Source organism: Copadichromis virginalis, linkage group LG5, assembly GCF_057382275.1.
Source record: "Copadichromis virginalis isolate Kocher_CV1m ecotype Utaka linkage group LG5, C_Virginalis_male_GT1.1, whole genome shotgun sequence".
Classification (NCBI taxonomy): domain Eukaryota; kingdom Metazoa; phylum Chordata; class Actinopteri; order Cichliformes; family Cichlidae; genus Copadichromis; species Copadichromis virginalis.
Window position 1 is genome coordinate 39,158,336 of NC_140622.1, and position 26,948 is coordinate 39,185,283.

The 26,948-nt window shown below is 41.3% G+C and overlaps 4 protein-coding genes across 4 annotated transcripts; all 4 read right to left on the minus strand.

Annotated features, from left to right (window-relative positions):
* Positions 1 to 1,053: 1,053 nt before the first annotated feature.
* Positions 1,054 to 2,639, minus strand: LOC146710353 (odorant receptor 131-2-like). The gene is made up of 4 exons (XM_085457990.1): positions 2,542 to 2,639; positions 2,171 to 2,311; positions 1,624 to 1,888; positions 1,054 to 1,545 (listed from the first exon to the last, which is right to left on the minus strand). Exons 1-4 carry the CDS (start codon positions 2,637 to 2,639, stop codon positions 1,156 to 1,158), a joined length of 894 nt encoding a protein of 297 aa, XP_085314116.1. The 3' UTR covers positions 1,054 to 1,155.
* Positions 2,640 to 5,076: 2,437 nt separating this feature from the next.
* LOC146710354 (odorant receptor 131-2-like) lies at positions 5,077 to 8,069 on the minus strand. Its single transcript, XM_085458111.1, has 4 exons — positions 7,882 to 8,069; positions 7,175 to 7,313; positions 6,478 to 6,903; positions 5,077 to 5,358 (listed from the first exon to the last, which is right to left on the minus strand). Exons 1-4 carry the CDS (start codon positions 8,067 to 8,069, stop codon positions 5,077 to 5,079), a joined length of 1,035 nt encoding a protein of 344 aa, XP_085314237.1.
* Positions 8,070 to 10,370: 2,301 nt separating this feature from the next.
* On the minus strand, positions 10,371 to 12,725 carry LOC146710355 (odorant receptor 131-2-like). Its single transcript, XM_085458112.1, has 3 exons — positions 12,678 to 12,725; positions 12,258 to 12,377; positions 10,371 to 11,186 (listed from the first exon to the last, which is right to left on the minus strand). Exons 1-3 carry the CDS (start codon positions 12,723 to 12,725, stop codon positions 10,371 to 10,373), a joined length of 984 nt encoding a protein of 327 aa, XP_085314238.1.
* Positions 12,726 to 21,882: 9,157 nt separating this feature from the next.
* LOC146710356 (odorant receptor 131-2-like) lies at positions 21,883 to 23,315 on the minus strand. Its single transcript, XM_085457991.1, has 2 exons — positions 23,169 to 23,315; positions 21,883 to 22,704 (listed from the first exon to the last, which is right to left on the minus strand). The coding sequence occupies exons 1-2, from the start codon at positions 23,313 to 23,315 to the stop codon at positions 21,883 to 21,885; spliced, it is 969 nt and encodes a 322-aa protein (XP_085314117.1).
* Positions 23,316 to 26,948: the final 3,633 nt, after the last annotated feature.

The window sequence follows — 26,948 nt, forward strand, 5'->3', positions numbered from 1 at the left end:
TGCAGACCTGGGTTTTTAACATACCAGACTGGAAAAATTGTGTTTTGTAACAACAGATATTTCACTCAGTTTCATAATTTAAACATTTGTGAAAAGGTAACCTTCCTGTCCATACCTTAAGTACACATCATTATTACTATTACACTTTATTATGAACGTTATTGACCTGTTCATTGAGTGTTCTTTATTTTTGCTTTGTAAGGGTATATGAGTAGTACATTATTTCAATATTTAGGCAATCAAAGGGAAATTTTCAAATCAAAAATTACATTTAGCTAGTAAATAAAACAGAAGTCTTATCTCTCACAGCGAGTCTGTACAGTAAGCATTCCATGTTGGAAAGCTCCTGCATGTCTGTGATGAGGGCTCCATCTAGTGTGCATGATGAAGTTTTACAGCTCAGTCTGGGTCGATGGACGTCTTTGCTTCTCTTTTTTATTTTGTTCATAAACATTTTTCAGAATTTTACGTGCGGTGCAATAAGTAATTCTGTCATCTTCTCTGATAACTGGAACACCTAACCTGCTGTAATGCTTCTATCACCACACTGTTAATCACAGACTCCACTTGAGCAACTTCACATGAGTCAAAGTTCAAAACAAATCCTACCCTACACTCAGTTCATCATTTGTCTCATCCCGTTTTCTTTCTTCTGATTGGCTGCCCCTCTTAATCAGAATGTTTCATTAGCAAGTGGGGCTTCTGCATTTGCAGCCAGAGCTGACAGGGCTGTGTGCCTGACAGGGTACATGTACAAATCTATACTGTAGGCAAGTTTTAGCCACAAACTCTTCTGACTGCACCTACATAAAAATGTGCATAAGGTCAATTAATTTGCTTCATTTAGACCAGAGGTGTCCGACTCCAGGCCTCGAGGGCCGGTGTCCTGCAGGTTTTAGATGTGTCCTTGATCCATCACAGCTGACTGAAATTGCTAAATCACCTCCTCAACATGTCTTGAAGTTCTCCAGAGGCCTGGTAATGAGCTAATCATTTGAATCAGGTGCGTTGACCCAGGGTGAGATCTAAAACCTGCAGGGCCCGGCCCTCGAGGCCTGGAGTTGGACAAACCTGATTCAGACCAAAATCAACGTCTGTGCTCACTGGATAAATCAGGTCAAACCACACTTTTTTAGGTATAGCGTGTGTTTAGAGTCAGTGCTTCTCTGGCACCCTGCACTTCCTGCTCTTCCCTCTAGATTTAAAACCTTTACAGCCAAAGTGAACCCTGAAGTGGCTGCTGAGCTTCTGGTCTCTGGCACCATAGATGAGTGGACTGAGCAGACGTGGAAGCAGGTTGGTGAACAGAAAGGTGGTGAATAGGATTATGGTCCTCTTATGGGGCCAGGCTGTGACTAAAATGAGGTTGATGAAGGGAGAAATGTATGACAGCATGCAGATGAGGAGCTGGACTCCATGCAGCAGGATAGTGTTGTGAGCATTTTTAGCAGAGGCCTGGTTAGAAGAAGAAACTGCCCGAGCAGCACAGAGGACCTTCATGTAGGTGACGATCAAAGTGAGGAAGACAAAAGAAAACAGGAGGACCTGAGGGAGAGAATTCAAGTTGATTTGATCCACCAATCATTTAAACTGAGCCATAAACGTAGAAAACGAACATGTCACCTGGATGACCAGACTTTGTGTCTCATGGTACGGTGTGTTGTACACAAAGGAGGGGTAACAGATGACGTTCTTCGTGAAGACAGAGAGGGGCTGGACGAGGAGGAGGATGATGACATCTGAGATGGAGGGGATGAAGGAGACAGCCCAGATCAGTGCGATCAGAGCGTACGCTCGCTGCACCGTGCAGAGCTGAGAGTGATGGAGAGGCCGGCAAACAGCAATGTAGCGTTCAACCGCCATGCCGGCCAGATTCAGAGGACTGTTCCTGCATGAAGACAGTTAGAACACACAGGTTTATATTTGCTCATGACGTCTGTGATTCTCTCTTTCTCCCTACAGTCTGAGTACAGCTCAGACTGTCTTAAAGTGCACATTGACTGTCCACTTTAATTGAACAAATAATAGCAGAATACTGCATTTCATTTAAAAGCGTAGTGAATATTTTGTCACCCACGCTTCATGTATGTTAACAGTTTTCAGGTGTACCTAATAATATGGTCAGTGGCTATGTACAAACTGTTATACTGTCTCTCGCACAGATACTTACTTGTTGGCTGTCACTGAGATGAGCAGCATGACACAGCAGGGAGCAAAGCTCAGGGGGGTGGTGTAGGTGAGGATCTGCAGCATCACAGTAACTGTCAGCATAATCATGTCATTGATGACCAGGTGGATGTAAAGCACGTACCTGCAGGAGACGGGGCAGGAGAGGACCAAAGAGCAAAACGAGGCAACAGATGCAAAAAACAGTCCCAATGTTAGGTAGCAGAAATATCAAATTATAATAACAAACTTCATCCTGCTCTCAGTTTTCTTTGATTTATTATTGAAATTGATGTGATAGAAATCTTGTAGAAGGAAATGATACACCTGGGGTCTTGCTGGAAGACAACACTCTTAAAATAGGTATAGACAAACATCCCATTAATGTAGTTGATGATGAAGCCGAGAGCAAAGGAGACAAAGTTCTTTGTGAAGGCGTCATTGAAGCTGTCCTGGCGTTTGGTTGTGTTCATGTCACACCTCGTCCTGCTCGGACACGACAAACCGAACTCACCTAAAACAGAACGAAAGATGAAACTCAGAGAAACAACTCCACATATAGCACAAGGTTCAAGTGGTGTTTTTCATTCATTGCAACCACTGAGACAAATAAAACATGTTTTTAACAGAAACTTGATTCTGTTGTTCATGATTCTTTTTCAAATCACGAACAAGAATCATGATTTGAATGAAACTAAAAGAAATGACAAAAGGAAGAATTTCATTTTAAGAAAAACAGACAAAAGAAAAATCAAAACAAACATTGTGTTACATGTTAATAAGATGTAGTTTGGTGAATTTTGCTGAAATATCACTGCCAGCCACCAAAAACAAAACATGTAAAAAACAATGAGACAATGGAAGTACATTATGACTGTATAAGTCAATATTTATCACGACCGCCTTTATTGTCCTCCACACTGATGGTGATAGATCCTGATGACAAACTGGACTAAAAATGTGACATTTGGATTCATGTTTCTATTTTCATTCAAGTCCTAGTGTCTAAAGTCTGTTGTGCACAGACACAACACTGGTTCATCACTTGAGTTAGGATTTTTTATATAATGCGTGAACAATTCATAGGTCAGTGTCATGATGCTTAAGAAAAGAACAAAAGCTTTCTCTGAAATCGTTAGGTTCAAGGACTGGACTGAAAATAAGTGAAACAAGAAGAGTAATAAGCACTTTTTAGTCACTCTGCAGTTTCAGATGCCCTGAAAATTTTTAAATATCCTGCCATAAACACCACTTCATCTCTAAAGTCCAAAAACTTGTTGGTATTTGTTCATTATTCTTAAAATGATCACCATTCATATGTTTTCACAAAAAAATTCAAAACTTCAGCATTAAAAGACAGCAAACAGCAGATGTAAGTTACTTCTTCCTACTCTTAAGTCTTTAAGCAAAAACGACTTACTTCAACACGACACCGTTCTGGCCTGTGCTGATGTAACAGGCTGTGCAGCTGCGTGTGAGAAGTGAGAGGAACAGGAAGACGTGTGGTTATATAGATTTCGCTGCCGTAGTGATGTGAGATGATCCTGGAGAGGTGGGGAGCTACAGGCCAGAGGGTGGATTATCATTTACGTTTTGAAAACTGTGTGTAGTTGTGAACTGTGAGTTTGTTTATCAGAAATCTTGTGCAAGAATATTATGAGAGATCTAAATGAGGTTTTATTCAAACAGCATGATCAGGTATTTACAATTCAGAAAACCCACACCCTGTGAGCAAACGCTTTGGCGACAGTGGGAAGGAAAAACTCTCTTTTAACAGGAAAAAAGCTCCAAAAGAACAAGACTCAGGGAGGGGCGGGGCCATCTGCTGCGACCAGATGAGGTGAGAGAAGGAAAACAGACATGCTGTGGAAGAGAGATTACTAACTGCAGCTGGTGAGGGTTAGGGCAGGTATAAGCACCTCCTGCAGTTTATGTGTTTGTTGTGTTCAACACGTTCTCACTCCCAAAGCGTAACATTTTACGCTAGGTGACAAATCGTCAACATATTAAGTTTCCGGCTACCCACCACGTTCCGAAATGACGACCTCGGAAAAATGAGAACTGTCTGGACTGAATCTACACATGTTTGCTCTTTTTCTTCAAATCGCTTAGAAACACGCTATTTAACGTCATTAAAGCCCTGGTTAAGATCAGGAATAAGGTTAGGTTTAGGGCTGGAATACAGGGCTATTACCGAGGGAGCGTCATTGCACTGGATTTCAGCCATAACCCGCCACGTACCATAAGAACGCCGAAGGTCTCCTTTGGTGTTCCTCAGGAACGCCGCGGGACGTGACAAAACGTCGGCATGTTACGCCTCGTGCTCTACCAGCTTCTGCTATATTAGGAAATGACCTGTTTCGTCCAGTTCCTCTGCACGAGAACAGCTGATACCTGGTGTTTTAGGAATGATGCTGATCTGCTCAGTACTGCTGACATCACTGTGGTTAATTTTAGGGTCACTCACTTTAAAACAAAACAAGTATTCTTGCTTTGACCTCTGACAGTTGATTTGTGTTCCGACACAATTATATAAACTTTATTCATATAAAAATGGTTTTGCAGTTAATTACATATATATTTTTAAATGATTGCCCTTTTAGATACTTAAAGCATTATTTTATTCAGGATTAGTTGTACAAGAATAAAACATCACAACTACCTTTATGATTTGTTTAAAAGTTTTTATAGACAAATTTCACAGTGTTTCGGTCGCGCTTTGATTCAGAAACACACGTGGATGACAAAAAAATACAGATTTCACTGGAAATGTATTAATCTGCACATCAGCCCATGCACTTTGAGCTTTAATTATTATAGATGTTATTTAAATCTATCCATCCATGAATGCATGACAAACAGGTGAAACAATGATCACACAGTGGGCTGTTTGTGTGCAGCAGACTGTGGTCAGGTTGAGCTGAGGTTCCCTGATTGTTTCACCTGAGGGTTCATTTTCTGTGACGCCAGCCTGAGCAGAGTCACGCTGTGTTCGTGACAGGAAAGGTATCGGGTCCAGTACTTCCTGAACTGCTCATCACGAAAGCCATAGATCATGGGGCTCAGGAAGCGAGGGATGATGTAGACAAGCAGGAAGAAGATGTATCGAATCTCCAGGCTCAGCTGAGGGAAGAGAGAGATCAGAGCCGCCTGAAGGGAGGGAACCACAAAGGCGAGCATGCACAGCAGCAGCTGAAACAAAAACAGAGTGTAGATAAAGCTGATTTATGCCTCTGGACTCAGATATTTTCAGATATATGTTCCTTTAACTGTTCAGGGGATGTGGTAAAAGTAACAATAGGGACAAAAAAGGACAAAGAGGCAAAACTGGCTTCTTTGTAGGTTGCTGGTTGCACCGGCAGCGGGCAAAGCCGGGTCTTCCAGATTCTTCTCCACAGCCACACGTTCCAGCTCCAGCTGGAAGGTGTTTCCAGGACAGCCAAGACATGGTGTTCCAGTTCAGATTCCCAGGAGGCCAACTGCCTGAACCACATCAACTGACCTTACTGTAAAGAGGATGCAACATGGAGGAGCAGCAGCTCTACTCCAACATCCTTCCAGATCTTTAAGCTCCTCACTCCATCTCTAAGGCTAAGCCCATGCACCCATATGAAGCAAACTCATTTCAGCTGCTTGTATTCATGACCTTACTCAGATTTCATTGCCATAGCTGAGGGTTATAATGTAGATGGACTAATAAATCAAAATCTGTTCCAATGCCCACATTGCTGCTGATGCTGTTCCAGTCCACTCACTCTCCACCTTCCCATCACTCATGAATAAAATCAGGTTCTCAGACCGATGAATTTTCGCAGTACACCAGACTGGTGGCTCTGGGGAACTCGGCTGTAACCCTTCTCCAAATCTACAAAACAATGTAGACTGGACGGTCAAACTCCCACGATGCCTCCAAAAGTCCCACAAAGGTGAAGATCAGCTCTACTGTTCCATGGCCTGTTTGAAATCTGCATTGCTCGTCATGGATTTAAGGGCAGAGCTTCCTTCCCATCAGCCAGAAACAAACTGTCCCCAGTAAACTGAGTAGTACCCTGATAATTGGAGCAATTATACAACAGTCTCAGTTTTTTAAAAATGGCACCTTCCACACTCTGTCTCCACCTCCTACTTGTTTGTTGTTTTGGGAATTTTTTTTTTAAATTCAAGATAGAATTAAGTAAACGGTTTAAAAATCTCGTTGCTCTTCATCACACCATCTTTGAACATTTAAGGGGGAACTAGTGATAAAGGCAGATGATAATGTTTGGTGAATGGTGTCAATTCATAAATGCTTTTTCATGGTGTGACACCCACCTGCACCCCGTGAAGCAGCACGGTGTTCCTGGCTCTCTTCACAGAGACGAGGCTTGTTGAGACAGCCTGCGCTGTCAGCATGATCTTACAGTAGGTGTAGAGCAGCGCAAGGGCCACAAAGGAGAGGTAAGTCCCGTCAAACACACAGTTCTTGTAGTAAATGAACTGGTCACGAAAAAGAAGTGAGTGGTCACAAAAAATCTTGGTGTGGAAGAAACTCGGAGGCTCCTTGACGATCGTGATGAGGAGGTCGGTGATGGGCGGGGTGATGGTGAGGATGACGATGACGCAGATGAGGAGGAGAGTGCGAGGGATGTTACACATCTGGCTGTAGTGCAGAGGGAAACAGATGGAGATGTAGCGCTCCACGGCCATGCCGGCCAGGATGAGAGGGGTGGAGCGCGTGGTGAGGACCGCTGTCATGATCTAAGGATGGGAGAGGAGGGTGGAGGGAGAGCACAAAGGTTAACAACGGTGTATAGTAGTTAATTTGTAGATCACAGAGTTATATTCTTCTTTACTACCTGTTGTGGATTATAAATCAATAATAACAGTATTCATACTGATCCTGTGAAGATGCAGCACTGTTTTCCTTTCCTCTGTTTACGTTAGATGGTCTGTAGTCAGGATCCCATAGAAGGATGACATGACATGCAAAACATATGTGATGGGCTTGACTGATGCTGCTGTGATTTACCAGAAGGCAGCAAACAGAGGCATGGATCTTCCTGAAGATGTAGCTTATCACATAGAGAGCTGTCACCAGGGTTAGCTGCAGAGCATCATTGATCACCATGGAGATGAACATGATGTATCGCGGGTTCTCGTAGAAGAGACTAGGGTCAGAACAAAGAGCTGAGAGCTGAGAGACAGATGCTGTGGTTTATGTTTGTGTGTATACCATATCATCACATGCAAGTTTTCCTACTTTGGATTCATCTGCTTATTTTTGAACATTTTCCAGGAAATGTCTCTTCCTTTTCTCTTTTCAAACCAGTTTAGGCTTTTTATTGCTAAACTGGAGATTAAACTGGACTAATGCAGCGAAGTCTAAAGCTGTTTTCACATAAGAGCTCTGGACTGAATTCGCCCTTACTCGTGTGTTGGACACAAGTTCGAAGGGTCACCTCTGGATGTATTCTCAGTGCTGAAAATGCCTCATTTGAGGTGAGGGTGCTTCCTCGCTAGAGCATTACTTTTATACCAGAGTAAATAATATCAAACAGACTTTTCATGCAGCATTATACTCGAAACTCAAAGGTTAAATGTGTCCAACATCTGACTTCTCATGTGCATCTTTTCTTAATAAAAACATTTTAATATGGAAGAAGGCAGAAGAATGTAACCTTTGGGAGTTTTGCTGTCCTCTAATACGTTTTTGTGTATCCCTGAGGCTCTGAGTACCTGTGTCGTTGGAAGGTGTGCACCATGCTGCCATTGATGATACTGAGGACCAGCCACACCAGCATGGCCACTATGTTCTTGGTCAGAATGCTTGAGAAGCTCTCCTTAACACCTTGTGTCTGGACAGAGGTGGTATTTGACACCAGTGGGTAAAGAGGCCCAGTGGAGGTGGAGTTCATGACCAGCATCTCCTCCTTCTCACTGTCTGAAGGAGCAAAGAAATAAAACCTACAGTTATACAAGAGTTATACTAATGAACTTCTTCAATTATTAATTACACACTGCATCTTTAATTAATGATAAATCTTTGATCAATAGTAAAAAAAAAAGACACATTTCTGGAATATGTTAAAGTACATGGTATGGATATGTTTTATTATTATTATTATTATTATTATTATTATTATAATTATTATTATTAGCACAAGTATTATAGTGAAAAAGGTAACGCTATAATAACATTTTAGAATAATGAGGATAGAAACATGTTAGCCTTCACACACCTGTGCACAGATCTGCTCTTTACAGTAAGGTCAGAGGTCATTTCTAATTCTGTTCTCTCTTCTAAAAAACAAACAAAAGATTCAAGAGTGCAGAAACATTGTTTTTGTGAGTAACTCAAACACAACATAACCTATGTTCATATGCACACACTAAGAAAAGAGAGATTGTTAGATTTAAAAATCATTCTGTTTCACTGCCGATACATCAACATTCACATTTTATATGTTAATATCATCAGAGAAAATATACAAATGAACAGAAGAAAAACCTTTTTACAACTTTCAGCCTTTACAAACCAACAAAATAGGAAATATTCATAATTTAAATATTGCATTAATGTATCCTAAAGCTTTGATAGAAAGAGATGGCAATCACAGAGTGATGTGCAAAGACATTAAACAGACAGATGTCAGAGCCTCTCACCTGCTGACTCCCTGACTGGGCCTGCTGGATCTGATAAGCCCCCTAAATATGATCCGTCCTCTACAGGATGATGTCAGATGACTAATTTCAAAACTGGAGCTTTGAGTGGTGCAAACGTCAGGACATCACTGTTGTCATGCAGCCAGGCAATTACAACATGTTGCTGTGTTTAATGTAAAGACATTATATCCATGTCCAAAGCTGCTGAAGACCATAAAGTCAGAAAAAACCACACCAAGATGGAAATGCTGGAAATTATTTTGTCATAAAAAGAAATCATGTCTGGGTCCAAATGCAGATTAAATCGAGACCTTTCATTTCGATCATTTAACCTACTTGGGATACATATAAATTGTTGCTCAACAAAAATAAGATTTTGGTTTTAGAATAATTGACTCAGTATTATATTTTCATTCATTTTGATATCTCCTGTGATGAGGAGTCAAAAATGATGTGACTTCAAAAGCACGTAGCTCTAATTTTAATTTTTGTAATATGAGGGTAAAATTATTTTTGGTATTAAAAAAGCAGATTTTGAGGTCAGCTGAAACTTTTTTTAAAGGTTTTATCAGATGGTTTTGATCTTGCTTTTCCTTCAGGCTGCATTTGATTTCATTCAGTGTCCCATTCTGCAGTTTCAGTCCGTGAGACGGTGGTGAGCTGGATTTGTGTTAGAAATATAATCAGCAACATTATTTTGCTTGACTGACTTCCTGCTCACTGCGAGTCTTAGCGAAGTATTAGAAAAAGGCCAACATTGGTTATCAAGTAAACCTGGGCAGGTGTTAGTACACCAGGATGACCCCAGGAAACCTGCTGCGAGAAACACAGACTTCAACATGTTACGCAGCCTTTCTCTGTAAAATAAATATAAACCGAGACATCAATAAACTCAGAATGTTTTCATTCAGTAGGTTTTACAGCAGAGAATAGATTTTGCCACAAGGTGGAGCTTTTTTCCATTGAGACTGTACATGTGGGAGAGGTGCTGCTCGGTGTAGCAGTGTCAACAGTATCCTGAAGGATAAATTAGTCTATGTGCTTCCTCTGCATGCTGGGTTTGGAGTTTATCTCTGTCACTGAAGATCGGTGCCACATTTAAAATGGTTTGGCTTAATGAAAGTGAACACAACTCTTACGAAAAGTGTAGCGGAAAAAGAAATGTGCTGACCTCTTTGAGGCGTCTGTACTGGAGTCCAAACTGCAGCTGACAAAACAGAAAAGAGTCTGAACTGTTGCTAACACAGAAAAAGTCAGTGCTTCATATCAAACCATAAAAACATTTTTTATGGTCTTGGGTAATCTGTCCTTTATTCTCCCACACAAATGAGTTTTTTTTAATCCCTGATTTAATTTGTTGGGACGTGGCCTCCCCAATAAGCATTCGCTCCTTTGAACAGTTTGTTTTCTCCTTAATCTCTGAGACATTCACACATTCAGACCACATGAAATTAGATATTTGCACTTGCCAGGATTGTCAACATAAAATACATTTTTATGTATTTATTTTTCACATTAAAACATTGCAAATTAAAGGTTTTCTTCAAGCACTATACAAGTCTCTATAAGTGGTCTTTGTCCTCGGGCGTTACTTTCTTCACTTTGTTTCTGCATCTGTTGCTCAGAAAGTCCATCCTGAGGTACTCCCTGAACTTCTTGTCTCTGACACCGTAGATGATTGGACTCAGAAAACGGGGCAGGATGTAGACGATCAGGTAGTTTGCAAATCTGATTTCGAGGATCCAACCTGGGAAGATGATGTGCAGGACCACCTCCACGCTAGGAGAGACGTAGGAGAGCATGCACATAGCCAGCTGGGCCCCGTGGAGGAGGATGGTGTTCCTGGCCTTCTGGGCTGATGTCTTATCTGTGGAGAGGGCTCTGGCTGCAAACAGGATCCTCAAGTAGGTGACGACCAGAATCAGAAACACACAGGAGAAGTAGATGATATCAACGGCTTGCCTTTTGTACGCCAGGATTGGGTCTTTGAACACATTCTGGCGCAAGCAGAACACCGACTCATGAAAGAAGCTCAGAGACTCGGTTGCAAGTGTTACAAACAGATCTGTAATATCAGGAGCCACACAGATAAACCAAATCATCCCGATGACGATGTAGGTCCTCCTCACGGTGCAGATTTGGGTATACCGCAGAGGTTTGCATATGGCTATGTAGCGCTCGATGGCCATGGCAGCTAAGTTGACAGGGGTGTTTCTGGTGGTGAAGACTGCCACCAGGATGAAGAAGCAGCAGAAGGCGACGTTAATCTTGTAGAAGATGTAGCTGAGGATGAAAAGCATGATGGTGACAGTCAGCTGGATGGCATCGTTGATCACCATGTGGATGAAGAGGATGTAACGAGGGTCGTCATGAAAGGTCTGAAGGAGGAAACAGAAGGAGTGAAATGTCCTGTGCTGTGATACTTCTGTGTGACACTCCTCGGTGAGTTTGGTGTAGAGGCACATGAATCACTTCACATCTGATGCATTCAAACCTCACTGCAAATTTCCAGACATGCACATTAATCGTGAACTCCAGCTTTAAATCACAGCTGTGGACAAAAGTTTACCCAACGAACAGAGTCACAGCGACCTCTATAGAGAGGCAGCTGAGAGGAAGCAGAATGACTCTGTGCTTAACAGCAATAGAGATTTTGTTCAGACTATTGTAGAGTTTTGTTTCTCCATGGACTGAAAAGAAAAGAGTGACGGGCGTAAGTAGAGTTTGGGGGGAAAACTGCCTCAAAAACAGTTTTATTAGCTGCGGTTTCATGTACTCCTTTTTTCTAAATTCCATAAAAATAAAACGTCCTCTGTTTTTAGACACATTAAGGACGAATAACAATAAGAAACTTTTACAACCCTCCAAATTTTTGTATCACTCACTCAGCAGCAGAAATAATACCGGCCTTATCATCAAATATGGAGTGAATGGAAAAAAAAAACCTTTACAGGTGCCTGATGTCACTCACGGTCAGCTTTGTCTTTGCTGCTGTTGTTAGTACAAAATGCCTTCAGTGTCTTACTGGAGTGCAGTGAAGCACACACTCTTGAAACAGCAAGATCAAATATCAAAATCTCTGCTGTATCTATATTTCAAACATGCTTTGTACGTGTGTTTTGGTACTTTCTTCTTATTTTTTTGTCACTGTTTTTCTCTATGTGTTGACCTTATAATGACATCTTTAAATTGTTTTGTGTAATTTCCTGTAAGTATGCACTAAACAAACATTTATCAGTTCATACATGTGTGTGACGTGTATGTTCTGTGGGCGCTGCAGGGCCAGTAAACCAAAATATCATATTAATAACATGTTTTGGATTAATAATTATAAATGACAGGATAAATAATAATATGTGACAAATAAGCTGCTGTGTGTGTGTGTGTGTGTGTGTGTGTGTGTGTGTGTGTGTGTGTGTGTGTGTGTGTGTGTGTGCCTGTGTGTTTACCTGGTGTCTAAAAAACGTGACCACCAAGGTGCCGTTGATGTAACTGAGTGTGAGCCAGACCAGAACCACGATCAGGTTCTTGACAAACGCTGTGGTGAAAGTATCTCTGATGAGCAGCAGCTGATCCAGCAACGAGAGACAAGAAATTCAGTTTATCTGCTTCTGGTGTCTGTTAGCACACACGTGAAACAGGAAACGGAGAATAACAGCAAACAACATCTTCATTGTTTACTTGGGTGATAGTGTCTGGACTGAATTTTCCTCTTGTAGCCTTGATAAAAGTACATTTTACTGAGCAGACTTTCAAGTTTTAGTAATTTGTTTACACCATAAAGTAAATCAACATTAGGATTTTATTTAAATATCAATAGATTTATATTTTAACTGATTTAATTATTTACTGGAGATGCTTAACTGAACCTGATAAGGGACGGTCATGTTGCCTCTGAGACCCAGCAGTGAGCTCATTCTTCACATGTGAGACCTGAGGGAGGATGGACACAGACAACACAATACCTGTTTAAATAACTCATCCTAGTACAACTACATTAATAGTAGTATCATAATTTTAATAATCAGTTAAAAAAAAAAATCTTGCATACCACGATTTAAAAAGTGGACACTTTCCTCTAAAATAAAGGAGGTGTGAGTTTTACAATTTTACTGCCACATTATTATGAATTTCATACTTTGTTCTGAGTCTGTATTTTAGTCTTAGCTGCTGATGCTTTAACAGATCAGATTTTTTTGATTTCCCCCATTACCTGTCTGACATGAGCGTCGGCCAAAACTCAAACCATTCTCAGTTATTCTATAACTATAATATCATACATGTTAACAGCAGATTCATTTAGGTCTGGGTCTGTGTTTAAATAAATGTTTGATTAAATAAAAACTGCCATGCTCTTTCCTTTTCATCACAAAGTTATAAAATTGTGGTTTTATTTCAGTTAGTGCAGTTTTATTCCATATAATGTTAATAAATGTCTACCTGAGCACTCAAAGGGCTTTATGCAAATTGCTTCATTTACCCATAAACACACTTTCTATCTAACATTCACATACATTCAAATTGGATGGATGAACATGGATGATGCCTCTAGAATGGCAATATTAGTAATAGTAGTAATACTCCATTACATGTGAATGACCTCAAATTTTACATTTAGGTAAATAATATTTAAAACATTAAATTAGAATATCATTTAAAACATAGAATATAGTTAAATCATATAAATAAAGGAACAGAGTAACTGCTGCCATGCAAACAAATTCACACTGCAGAGATTTTAATGAGGACCTACCTGAGTGCAGGTGAAACACAGAAGGCAGGCAGTGTGAGAGCGGAGCTTTTATAAGCGTTTCAGTGTTTATCACAGGAGGGAAAGCTTCCTGATGATGACAGTGATGGTGCTGCTGTGATTGCTATGGTCTCAAATATGAGATTTGAAAAAAAAAAATCAAATGGTTAAAAAAATAACAGAAAAATAAATGTTAATCTCTGTCAGCTGTACCAACTCATTGCTTTTACTGTAAAACAGGGGTGGGGAACTCCAGGCCTCAAGGCCTGTGTCCTGCAGGCTTTAGATGTGTCCTTGATCCAACACAGCTGATTTAAATGGTTAAATTACCTCTTCAACATTTCTTGAAGTTCTCCTGAGGCCTGGTAATGAACTAATCATTTGATTCAGGTGTGTTGACCCAGCGTGAGATCTAAAACCTGCAGGACATGGCCCTCGAGGCCTGGAGTTGCCCACCCCTGCTGTAAAGGGACCAGTCATGTATAATCCCCCAACAAAGGCCAAGTCTGAAGCATGAATGCTCTTTGTCACAGTTTCTTAAAAATATATGAATCAGTCACAGCAATTTTCATTATCCTTAATTTATAAGATAAAAAGGCCAAAAAGAAGAGAAGAAAATGAAGCATATTCTGACCTAAGAGGACTTTATTTATTATTTATTACCAAAGCATGATGCACAGTAAACCCCAAACTAACCTCTGATCATTGAAGGCTGGTGGTGAGTATTTTCTGCTTTACTTTTAGTGTTTTCATTGCACATTAACATGGAATTTATACAAAATGTCTCATCATTTCTTGACTAATCCCAGTGGATATTTTCTTTTCATTGAATAATTATAAGCCCCCCCCCGGAAAAAAGAAATATGCTTTATAAAATCAAGCAATAGTATTTATTTATTTATTTGCAGCATAAAAAACACAAATTAAGTTAATAATAAAGTTTTATACTGTTGCAGATGTTACAGGCCTTCGATGGGGTCTGTTTTTAAACTGTTTTTTTTAACAGAAAAGCAGAGACAGGAGACATCAGTTGCGTTCGGTCTGCAGGCTCTTCCTCGTCTGGTTTATTAACAGAATTTAACAACGTCCTTTTCTTTTCATTTAGACACACACATTTCTCTTTTAACAACACAAACATTCAATTAGGTCCATAGCTCAAACCCTTTTGGTTACCTTGCACTCTCGCAAGAATAAACTTACAAAATAATCATTGTATATGAGTGTCCTTATTTACAATAAATCTGTAACCAATTCTAGTGCATTTCAGCATCAAAAACATTTCTGTGCAGCACCACTAACACTGCAATTAACCCGCTTATATACCATTATACATTCCTTATACTTTAACAGATTCAAACAACATATTACATTTGTAACCAATAAACAAAAATGTTCTTCCATTGCTCACAAACAGTTCACAATCATCCACAAACAGTATACATCAGATTATTTACATTTGACACATAAGAACTGGGTAGGTCCTATTCAACTGTAACTTCCAATAATGTCAGGATAAAAGAAGCGTCTTAAGAGCTGCGTTTGTCACAAAATAAAACAGGTAATAAGACCAGCTGCCTATTTAGACTAAGAGTGAAATGGCGGCTTCACTGCAAAAACTCAAAATCTTACCAAGTATATTTGTCTTATTTCTAGTCAAAATTATCTCATTACACTTAAAATAAGACACAATCAGCTACAGGGCAACATTTCAGTAAGCTAAAGGAACTTGTTTCAAGACAGTGAATCTTGAAACTAGAGAAAAACTAGAGATTTTTCACTTGTTCCACTGGCAGATTTTTTCACTTATTTTAAGCTAAAATATCTTGTATTAAGTGAAAAAATCTGCCAGTGGAACAAGTGAAAAATCTCTAGTTTTTCTCTAGTTTCAAGATTCACTGTCTTGAAACAAGTTCCTTTAGCTTACTGAAATGTTGCCCTGTAGCTGATTGTGTCTTATTTTAAGTGTAATGAGATAATTTTGACTAGAAATAAGACAAATATACTTGGTAAGATTTTGAGTTTTTGCAGTGAATTCCATTACAAATGGCGGTATAGTTAGCTTTCTCTCAATCGGTGAAAACACACTCTCTCACAATATTCGCGGTCTTTAAACTAAGACAGAAAAAGGTTTCTTGCCTTTATATGTACATTGCAGTGAGCAAACTTGAACCACTAACCTGTTTTTTTAACAGAAAAGCAGAGACAGGTAGTGATGTTCGATTCGTGAACAAATCGTTCAATACTCGAGAATCACTTTACTGACTCGTGAATCATGATTCACAAGCCCAACTGACTCACTGACTCATCCCTGTTGCTGTTAGCAAACTAATTCCATTAGTAGAAATATATCTAGCTTATAATTAAAATTGTGGGGGGAAAAAACAACAGCCAGTTTCGTAACAAAAGGATTTCTGCTCTGAACTGGAAGAAAAAACCCTGAGTAGAAGCTCACATCAAGAAAATAGCTCCTCGGTTCAGAGTAGCATCGCGCTGCTAACATGCTAACAACACATTTGAGCTACTCACCCCCTCCCTCCTGTGCTGAATCGTAAGCGTAAGCGAATCACTCAGGACTCGCTCACCCCCTCCCTCCTTTGCTGAATCATAGAGCGAGCGAACGAATCACTCACTCACCCCCTCCCTTCTGTGCTGAATCATTGAGCGAGCGAACGAATCACTCACTCACTCACTCACTCACTCACTCACTCTTCTTTCCATTTCTCAGCATAACCTCTTGCAGTTTGTGGCTCTCCATCAGTAACCAACTTGAACAGGAGGTCTACTGGCATTCGTGGATGTCGACCAAAAAGCAGAAAGAATGGTGAGTAACCCGTTGTTTCATGGCGCGTGCAATTGTACGCATGAACCATCTGTGGGAGATACTCTCTCCATCTTTCTTTTTTTTCTTCACCCAGGGTCCTCAGCATCTGCAAGATGGTACAATTAAAGCGTTCAGCTGGGTTGCCCTGAGGGTGGTACGGAGTTGTTCGAGAGTGCCCCACATTGCTCAACTGTTGTAGAGTCCGGAAAAGCTCGTTCTCGAACTCCCGCCCCTGATCATGGTGCAGCCTTAAAGGGTAGCCAAATCTGGGGATATAATCACTGAAAATCCTTTCAGCTGCAGTTTTTACCACTCTTGTTGCGGGTTGGATAGGCCTGGGCATACCTAGTAAAGTGGTCTACCACAACTAGGATATACTGATATCCGCCCCTGCTTGGCTCTAAGTGGAGGTAATCAACTGAAACCAATTCCATTGGTGAGCTCGTGGTAATGCTGGACATGGGAGCTCGGACATGTGTCACCGGTTTCTTCTGTTTGATGCACGGACACTGCCGGGTGACTTAGGCTTCGATGTCTCGCCTCATGTATGGCCAGTAGAACCGTTGCCTCGCCAGGCTGAGAACTCTTTCTACCCCGACATGCCCCATGTCATCATGCAGATGTTTCAGGACCAGGGATTTGAAGCTAGCTGGTAAGACTAGTTGGCGCTTTTCTGCAGTCTTACGGTACAGAACTCCGTCTTCTAAGCTCAGCTTTGTCCACTCATGCATCATTTTCCTTGCCGGACCGCTCACATTCCGTCTCATGTCATCTGTCAGCTTTTGATCTGCGTCTTTCATTTTCATGATCTCACCTATCGCAGGGTCTGCTCTTTGAGCCCTTTGTAGTTCATCCAAATTGATGGGCGTGACCATTTCTTGGATTACTGGTTCAAGCTGGTCACCTTGTGCTAGAGCCAGAGCAGCGATCCATGCGACATCTCCATGCTTGCCTGCTCCACATCCCTCCCAAGTAGCGGCAACAGCTTCTTTGGAGAGCTCTTTTGTACATTCAGTGACGTATATGTCAATGTCAAGGGGACTCCTCGGCAGGGTGTCTGCGTCAACATTTACTTTGCCAGGTCTGTACCTTATATCAAACCTGAAATCTGATAGCTCTCCCACCCATCTGAACCCAACCGCATTCAACTTGGCGGTACTCATGACATAAGTTATGGGATTGTTGTCTGTGTAGATGGTAAAATACAGGGCATAGAACAAGTAATCCCTGAACTTCTCGCAGACAGCCCACTTGAGGGTGAGAAACTCAAGCTTACCCGAGTGGAGTCTGTAATTCTTTTCAGCCGGTGTCAGTGTTCGGGAGCCGTATCCAATCACTCTTAGCTTCCCACTCTGATGTTGGTAGAGAACGGCCCCAAGTTCTTTATCAGATGCGTCTGTATGAAGGACGAAGGGAAGCTCAAAATCCGGGTAGGCAAGTACAGGGGGGTTTACCAACATATCCATCAACTTACACAGGGCACCCTGGTGCTTCTCTGCTCACTCAACTGGTGTTTTGGGTGGTAACTGTGCACCTTTCCCCTTCTGTCCTATAACCTTCCCCAGAAGATGCTCCTCTTTGGTTTTCTTGGGTTGCAAAAGCTCATAGATGGGTTTTGCTATTCTCGAGAAATCCTGGATATACGAGCGATAGTAACTCAGGAACCCAGCGATCCTCCTCACATCTTCCACTGTGGCAGGTGTCTCCTTTTTCAGGGCGTACACTGCCTCGAGATCTTTTGGATCAATGCGTACTCCTTCAGCTGACACTAAGCCCCCTTCATACCTCACTTCTCTTTTAAATAGGTCACATTTTGTCGGCCGGAGTTTGACTCCGTAGTTCTGCAGGGCTCTCAAGACTTTCCTCAGCCCTTCCACATGTTCCTCAAAAGTCTTGGCGTAGCACAAGATGTCATCCAAGTATGGGATGCAGCACTCATCCCGAAGGGGAGCCAGCATTTCTTCCATACTGCGTTGGAATGCAGCAGGTGTGTTGGTAAGACCGAAGGGAATTCGCACCCATTCATAAAGGCCCCAGGGGGTGATGAATGCAGTCAGATGGCGGGATCCTTCTGCTATAAAGCCCTGGTGATAGGCTTTTCCCTGGTCCAAAATGGAGAACCAGTTGTACCCTCCCAAGGTGTCAATGAGGTCCTGGATTCTTGGTAATGGGTGGCGATCAGGTACTGTGCGCTGGTTCAGGAGACGATAGTCTATACAGAGTCTTAGGGAGCCATCCTTTTTCCGCACACAAACTATTGGTGCAGAGTAAGGAGATCTAGACTTTACAATCCATCCTCTTGCTAGGAGGTCCTCAATATACCCTTTAACCTCCTTATAAAGGGGTTTTGGAATTGAGGTGTACGATTTCTGAATTGGGGTTGTGTCTTTGAGTGTTATCGTCATTTCCAAGCTGGGAATGCACCCCATGTCATTCTCATCACGTGCAAAAGCCCCTGACTCTTCCCTTAACATTTTCTTGGCAACAGTTTGTTGGTCTTCAGTCAGGTGGCTAACATCAACAGGTGGATCCCATTCCTGTGTTGCTTGATCTTCACCGCACTGCTGGGGTATTTGAGATACATCAGCCGGTGAGGGTCACATCGTGCTTAGTGTGGTTGCCAATAGGTACTTTGACATATGGGACTCTGGCATCACAAACTGTGAGGAGGCTGTTGCCAACATCAAGCTGTTGCAGTTGTGGGTTGCTCTCAGTTGGCTCAAAGAGCACGAGGGGGTTGGACCTGTCAACTGTAGAGGAGACTTTACACTTAACATACTTAACTTGACCAGCTGGGATTACTACATCATACAGGCCCACTTTTAGGACACTCTGGCTGACCACGTTATCACTGGTAAGCTTGGTCTGGATGAAGTTGACCAGTGCCGTCGCTGTGTCATCCTGGAGGTTCATTGCGCTGCGCAGGAGGCTCACAATGGTGGGTATGAGGTTTGTACTAGCATTTGGCCCCAGTATCAGCTGTTCAATTACATTGAAACCAATCAGGGGGCAGTCCATGGGCACACTGCTTACTAAAAAGGGGACTTGTACAGTCAAGTTTGGGTCACTATTCTCTGGGAGACTCACCATCACGCCCACCCAGCCGTCGTAGGGTAATGGCTGGCCATTAACACCAAGCACACTAAGAGCCTTATCTCCAATAAGTTCTGTCAGTGGCCGGAGTTTGTGGTCAGAGAGGTAGGTTTTTGCCCACTGGCGATCAATGAGACTCACTTGTGCACCTGTGTCCAATAAACAGTCCACTGCAAAGCTATGAATGTAACATTTGATTTTACATTTCTTTCCAACAAGCTGTGCCACTCTCTCACTTGCCCCTGTGTCTGCATTTTTCGTTGGAAGGGTCGCCCAACTACTTCTGACATGAGCAAACTCTTCTGAGCACATACCTCGTGATTTTGGGTCTGGCTGTCCACTGGTTCTGGGAGTGTGTGTATCAGCAGAAGGCCAACTAGAGCTTCTGTGTTGGCTTCGTTTGAGACATCCCACTGCCCTGTGACCTGTCTCCCCACAGATAAAACAATGAGTGCATGAAGTAGCCCCGCTTTCAATACACTTGGGACAGCCGTACTGTTTTGCAGTTTGTCTGGGCTTCTGCTTTGGGTGTGCACACTGACAGTGGGTTCACGAGCCTGACTGGCTGTGAGAGACTCCACCACTTTGGTCAGGGTTTCCACCTTTGCAGCCAGCTCTTCTATGACTTTATTCTTACTCTTAGATTTACAGTCAGTCATTTCAGTGTCTTTAGCCGGTTCAAGTTGAGCAGTATGAGCATGTGTTACCTTTTGTCGAGTGGAATATCCCAGCCTTCGCTGTCGCTCACTCTCTTCACTTGACACTTTGTTCACTTGCCTTATCAAGGCTTCATCTGACACACTGTAGTCTGATAGTAGTGGCTTGAGTTCATTACGAATATCACTATATTTTGGTAGAAGACCTTGATGAATGGTGCGTAGAAACACATTTTGGATCGTACGTGTCTCATACGCAACGTCCATGTTATCCTGCCTGGATGCAAACATGACTTTCTGCTTCAGTCCAATCATCCTGTAGAGGAACTGTTGTGGAGTTTCATGGTCATGTTGCTTAGTGCTCAACAATTCCTGAAATAACTCACTCCCACCCTTCTCACTCAGGTGTGAACATAGTAAGCTGTTGAGTTCAATGAGGGTCAAGTCATCTTTACTGATCAACATGTCCTTAAACTGTCCAGGCTTGATAATACGGAGCACACCTTGAATGATCTCTCCCTCTGTGTGCTTCACCTTGAGCCCATCCTCAATCTGCTTACACAGTCCATGGTAGCTAATGTCAGATGCAATGTCCCCAACCTGACCACCATGTACTTTAAACTCTCTGCGTTGCAAAAATGGCAGGTCTGTTAGGGAAAACATGTGATCAGGCTTAGATTGTCGCATGCCTGTGGTGGAGAGGCTGTTTGTCACATTCTCAGCTCGAGGCTGGAGTGACTGTGTAATAGTGGGGGTGGGTGTGTCTTGTGTTGCGGATGTCACTTGTAAATCTGCTAACTTTTTACCAAGTGCCTCGTAGTTAGCCTTTAGCATTTCATACTCTGTTGTTTGTGGATTAGCAGACTCAAGAGGCAATATAGCTGAGGTAAGTACATCACTCTGTTCAGGGTGCTTAAGTGTTGTGAGAGTAACAACATTTTCCTTTGAGACTACAAGGTGAGATACTTCAGCTGTACGACTATTAATGAGATGAATAATAGCATCTTTCAACAACAGTAGGTGTGAAAACCCCTGATCCTCTAAGTCAAGCAATGTCTTACAGCGCAGATAAGCACAAACATAATCAAAACAACTTTCCTCATCACCACGTCGTACACTTGCGGGGTCCACATCAGGTACTGGTGTGATGTTTGTAGCAATCTGGAAGAGTTCCTCTGCTGTCAGTGCATTAAGACTCTTTCTGATCTGCCAAGCCAGTTCTTTTCTTTCACTGTCCTCCATTGTGTGTCCTTTGGCTAGCAACTCCTCACAGTGCAATCAGCTCAACCACGCAGCCCGTCACCTTTCCAGCAGGGGTTCCCCTCCTCGACACAGGTCCCTCTGCTGCCTCAGTTGCACGTCTGCTGTTCCAACACGCCTGCCCTGTGATGGCTGTCTCTGGTTCATTGATTAAAGAATCAGCAGTCACCCTCGTAGCATGCTGATCCCTGTACGGGCCACCAAAATTATGTTACAGGCCTTCGATGGGGTCTGTTTTTAAACTGTTTTTTTTAACAGAAAAGCAGAGACAGGAGACATCAGTTGCTTTCGGTCTGCAGGCTCTTCCTCGTCTGAGGCCAAGACGCGTTGCAACGGCCTATCGCACTCACCCCTATCTCTCCCTTGTGGCAATGCCACGCAATTACATTGTCCAAAACTCTAAATGAAAAGTGCAATACCACCATAAAATCAGGTCTTTTACATCAAAAACAATTCACAAAAAAATTACAATAGTGACCATACACTTGTGGGCGTCACACAGATGTAACATTAAGTGAGGCCTTTTTAGTAGTGGTGTTTTCTGGGTGGGTGATTCCTCTCTCACGGCAAACGAGGTACCTTCTCACATATTTCCTGAATGTCTGGTCTCGCAGTCCATAAACGATGGGACTTATAAACCGTGGTATGATCTGGACAATGACAAAGGCAGCAAATCGTATTTGACTTTCCCGGTTTGGGAATAAAAAAAACAAGCTCCGTTCAAAAATGTTCCTCAGATAATTCAGCATAAGTAGCAGCACCTGAAAACCATGAAGAAGAATAGTGTTTCTGGCTTTTTTGATGTCACCGGTTAGTCCCTTGGCTGCAAATATAATCCTAGCGTAGGTGTATATGAGTGTGAGCCAGACCACGACAAGACAAACAATGTGTGAAGCGTCCCTCTTGTTCAGGCTGTATGTGCTTCTGAACACGAAATCTCTAACGCATCTCACTTTAGAGTGAAAGAACTGCAGAGGCTCTGTAGCCAGGAGGATGAACAGGTCAGGGAGGATAGAGAGTGCACTGGCAGCCCAGATCAAACCAATCAGAATGTAGGTTTTCTTGACTGTACAGATCTGCCCGTGACGGAGAGGCATGCAGACGGCGATGTAACACTCGATTGACATGCCAGCCAGATTTAATGGGGAGTTGTGGGTGACGATGATGGAAATGATCAGCAGGATGATGCAGTAAGGCACGAAGAAGATGCGCAGGGCGTAACTGATGATGAGGAGAAGAGTTGACAGGAAAAGCCACATCATGTCATTGATCACCAGGTGGATGAAGAGAATGTAACGAGGGTTTGAATGTAAGATCTGTAGAGTAAAAACAGTGAATCCACACATGTGAGGGAAACAGGATTCCTTTTAAAGCAATTTGATGTTTCTGCAAATGGGCAAGAAAAGATTTTCACTACATGGTACTGAAAGCAGACTCTACGGTTAGCAATAACTGACACAAAGTATTACAATAAGGATTTTTAACTATTCGAACTACTTAATATTGATTTAATCACATTTTCCTGAAATTTTACACCTTTAAAGAAAGCTTCCATGTTTTCCAGAAGCAGATGATTTTTATTTTATTTCAATAATACGGAGTAAAAGACTAGATTTAAAGGCATGCCTTGATGCATAAAAATACACTATTTGCAGAGAAGCACACTGTATCAATATTTCCTAATGTCGTTTTTTACATAGAAAAATCTGAAAATGAATCACAGTGAGAGTGATAAACTACTCTTTTTTCATGATTTGTACAACAATGTACGAGTTTATACCTGATATTTTCTGAAGGTGTGGATCAGGGTGCCATTGATGTAATTAATGGTGATGCAGAGGGCTGCAGCTACTATGTAGTTGGTCAGGAGGGGATTCTCCTCATACGAGGTTAGAGTGCAAGAGAAATTGACTGAAGACAAATTCATGTCTGACATGACAAATCCTCCCAGTCTGAAATGACACACACACACACACACACACACACACACACACACACACACACACACACACACACACCACACACACACACACACACACACACACACACACACACACACAGAGAGATGGTGTTGGAGGTTACTGTGTGGCATTGAAAAGGTTCAAACATTCATGAGTAAAAGAGCTGTTACTGTACAGCGCATTGATCTGTGAAAGACACTCGATGTTTCAAACACAGCTTGAAACTTTATCAAATCACAACTGCTCACATGTTCTTTACTTTCTTTGTTAAAATCAAACCTCCACCAAACAAGTTACTACAGGAAACTGCATTCATTACACGTCTTCACTTTAGTGTTTGCTGCAATAAAACTGCTAAGACAACACTTGTAATCTAAAAATCTAAAATTAAAACCCCAGAAAAAGTTAAAATTATATAACAAATATGGCAAACAGCAAAAAAGGATATCAAACAACAACACAGTAATTTATAGTCTGCAAAGTATTTCCAGTCCAGTAATGCAGTAACAGTACACACTAAATAAAGATTGTACTTACCCTCACAAACAACATGCTCTATTAGATTGTAGGGAGTGCAAGGAATTTATATAGATGCCAGTGTTTGCACGCCGGCTTCCTCCATCTCGCCAAGAGGTTTGGAGTTAGATTGGATAATCCCAAATGATGTTATATGCAGTGATTGGTTGTTTAGTCTGTTTGGTTGCATCATTATTTTGCATATTTGCCCACTTCTGGTGCACAAAAAGTTCCAGGATGAAGAAAAAAATTCAACACAGAAGAAAAAACAAAAAACTGGAGCCACATCAAAAATGAGTTGATCCCCACAGACTCTCACTTCAACTTCCTGAAAGGACAGTTTTACAGTCTGCTTTAAAAAAAGGTTTCATTCCTGGTGTGGAGTTTCTCCCTTTATAAACACGGTATGTTGGGTGACAATATTTTCTTTTTCTCCTGTTTAAAAAAAAAAATCTTAACAGGCATGTCTGCTAATCAGAGTCATTAAACTGGACTTTGCATGTTTATGCCACTGGTGCAGTGTCACTGTGCAAATTGTTACTGATTTAACGTTATTAGATATATTTGTGGTTTTGTACTCTTTTACCTGAATCCTCATGCCATGAGACAAATGTTTTCAAAAACATCATCATCATCATTTATTTATATAGCACTTTAAAAACACACCTGGTAGACCAAAGTGCTGTACAATACTAATATGCACATAGTAATAAAACCAGAAATAGCAATAAAAAAAATTTAAAAAGTCAGTTACCCACAGAGTTAAAAGCCAGGGAATAAAAATAGGTTTTTAATAAAGACTTAAAACTGGCACTGATGTAGCCTGTCTAACATGGAGAGGAAGGTTATTCCAAAGCTTCGGCGCTGCAACAGAGAACGTTCGGTCTCCTCCAAGTTTCAGCCGTGACTTTGGGGCCGAAAGCAGCAACTGCTCAGCTGACCGAAGGGAACGAGTGGGGACGTGGGGCTTCAACAAGTCAGACAAATAAACAGGTGCCAGACCATTTAGAGGTTTAAAAACCAATAAAAGGACTTTAAAACGGGTCCTAAATTCATAATTCGTCACCTATGAGGTGTTTTCAGTTTTGCTCATCATTGAGTGTTTTTTAGGTCTTAATGTCTTAAACTTATACTTTCTTTTAAATTCTTATTCGTTTTGTTTCTTCCCCACATGCAGTGGGTTTTCAGGTGAAAGTAAAAAACTTGCAGTTCTTATGGGATTTGGGGAAAAAATAGACAAGAGAAAATAATTTTGTACCTTGGTCTGGATGTCAGCTGATTTAGCTTTATCTAAACTTTTACAGGTTCCACTGATTACAGTAGGTGCGAGTTACGAGCTGAGCTGCTGGTTCCTTTGTTGCCTCTCTTTTTGTTTGGTTTTCATGTTGCTGAGTAACTTTTGTTTCAAGTCTCCTGAAGCTCTCAGATTGAGATTTTTGATAACTGTGAAGGTGTTTTTCTTTATCATGATGTCTTGTGTGGACATAAAAACCTTTTTATATTTCAGATCATTATTATTATTATTATTATTATTATTATTATTATTATTATTATTATTTCTATTATTATCATCAATAAATATGTTTTGGTGGCATAAAAAACCAAAACGTGTTAAAAATGTGTTACTATCAAAACATTTCCCGACCTCAGGATAAGTGTGCATTTGACATACCTGTAGGAGAAATTTGATCTGCCTTCACTCTTCAGAACAAAGCACATAAAGAGCCTGCAAGGCTTTATTTGGTTAGGACATAAATGAGCGTCATTTGAACATGAATGATGATCAGAAATGGTTGGTTGGTTTTAGTTTACTGTAATTGGCAGTTTAGAAACATACAAACATATTTCTGGCAAAAAACACAAATTTCAAAAGAAGATGTGCTACACCTAAAGCTGTTTCTGTTTGGGTGGATCCAGAAGAAAACAATAATTAGATGAAGAAAGACTGATGAACCTCAGTCTTTAAAACAGAATAAAGCTAGTGATGTTGTTTTGGTGTTAATTATCAGAGTCAGGCTTTGGTGTATAACGCTGGTATCTTTTCAAGTACTTTCTGAATGTCTTGTCCTGTATGCCATAAACTGACGAGTCGAGCCAGAATGTGAACGAGCACCGAGATTGTGTAGCGAACAGTCAGCACTCATTTTGGGAACAACCTTGTCAAACCACTTAGTATCAAATCACAAATCAGCACCGTTGTTTACAGTGCACTCAGTTTCTCATCCACTCATCTTCTTTAGTTTTTTTTAATTCACTGTGTTTATGCACTATTTACCTTCCCACTGTTGCCAGATTGCTTGCTCATAGGGGGTCATCTGATTGTTGGGGTTTTCCCTGTTTTTGCTGTATTGTAGGGTCTATACCAGGGGTCCCCAATCCCAGTCCATGAGGGCCGGTGTCCCTGCAGGTTTTAGATGTGTCCTTGATCCACCACAGCTGATTTAAATGGTTAAATTACCTCTTCAACATTTCTTGAAGTTCTCCTGAGGCCTGGTAATGAACTAATCATTTGATTCAGGTGTGTTGACCCAGTGTGAGATCTGAAACCTGCAGGACACGGCCCTCGAGGCCTGGAGTTGCCCACCCCTGCTGTAAAGGGACCAGTCATGTATAATCCCCCAACAAAGGCCAAGTCTGAAGCATGAATGCTCTTTGTCACAGTTTCTTAAAAATATATGAATCAGTCACAGCAATTTTCATTATCCTTAATTTTTAAGATAAAAAGGCCAAGAAGAAGAGAAGAAAATGAAGCATATTCTGACCTAAGAGGACTTTATTTATTATTTATTACCAAAGCATGATGCACAGTAAACCCCAAACTAACCTCTGATCATTGAAGGCTGGTGGTGAGTATTTTCTGCTTTACTTTTAGTGTTTTCATTGCACATTAACATGGAATTTATAAAAATGTTTCATAATTTCTTGACTAATCCCAGTGGATATTTTCTTTTCATTGAATAATTATAAGCCCCCCCCCCCCCCCCCCCCCCCGGAAAAAAGAAATATGCTTTATAAAATCAAGCAATAGTATTTATTTATTTATTTGCAGCATAAAAAACACAAATTAAGTTAATAATAAAGTT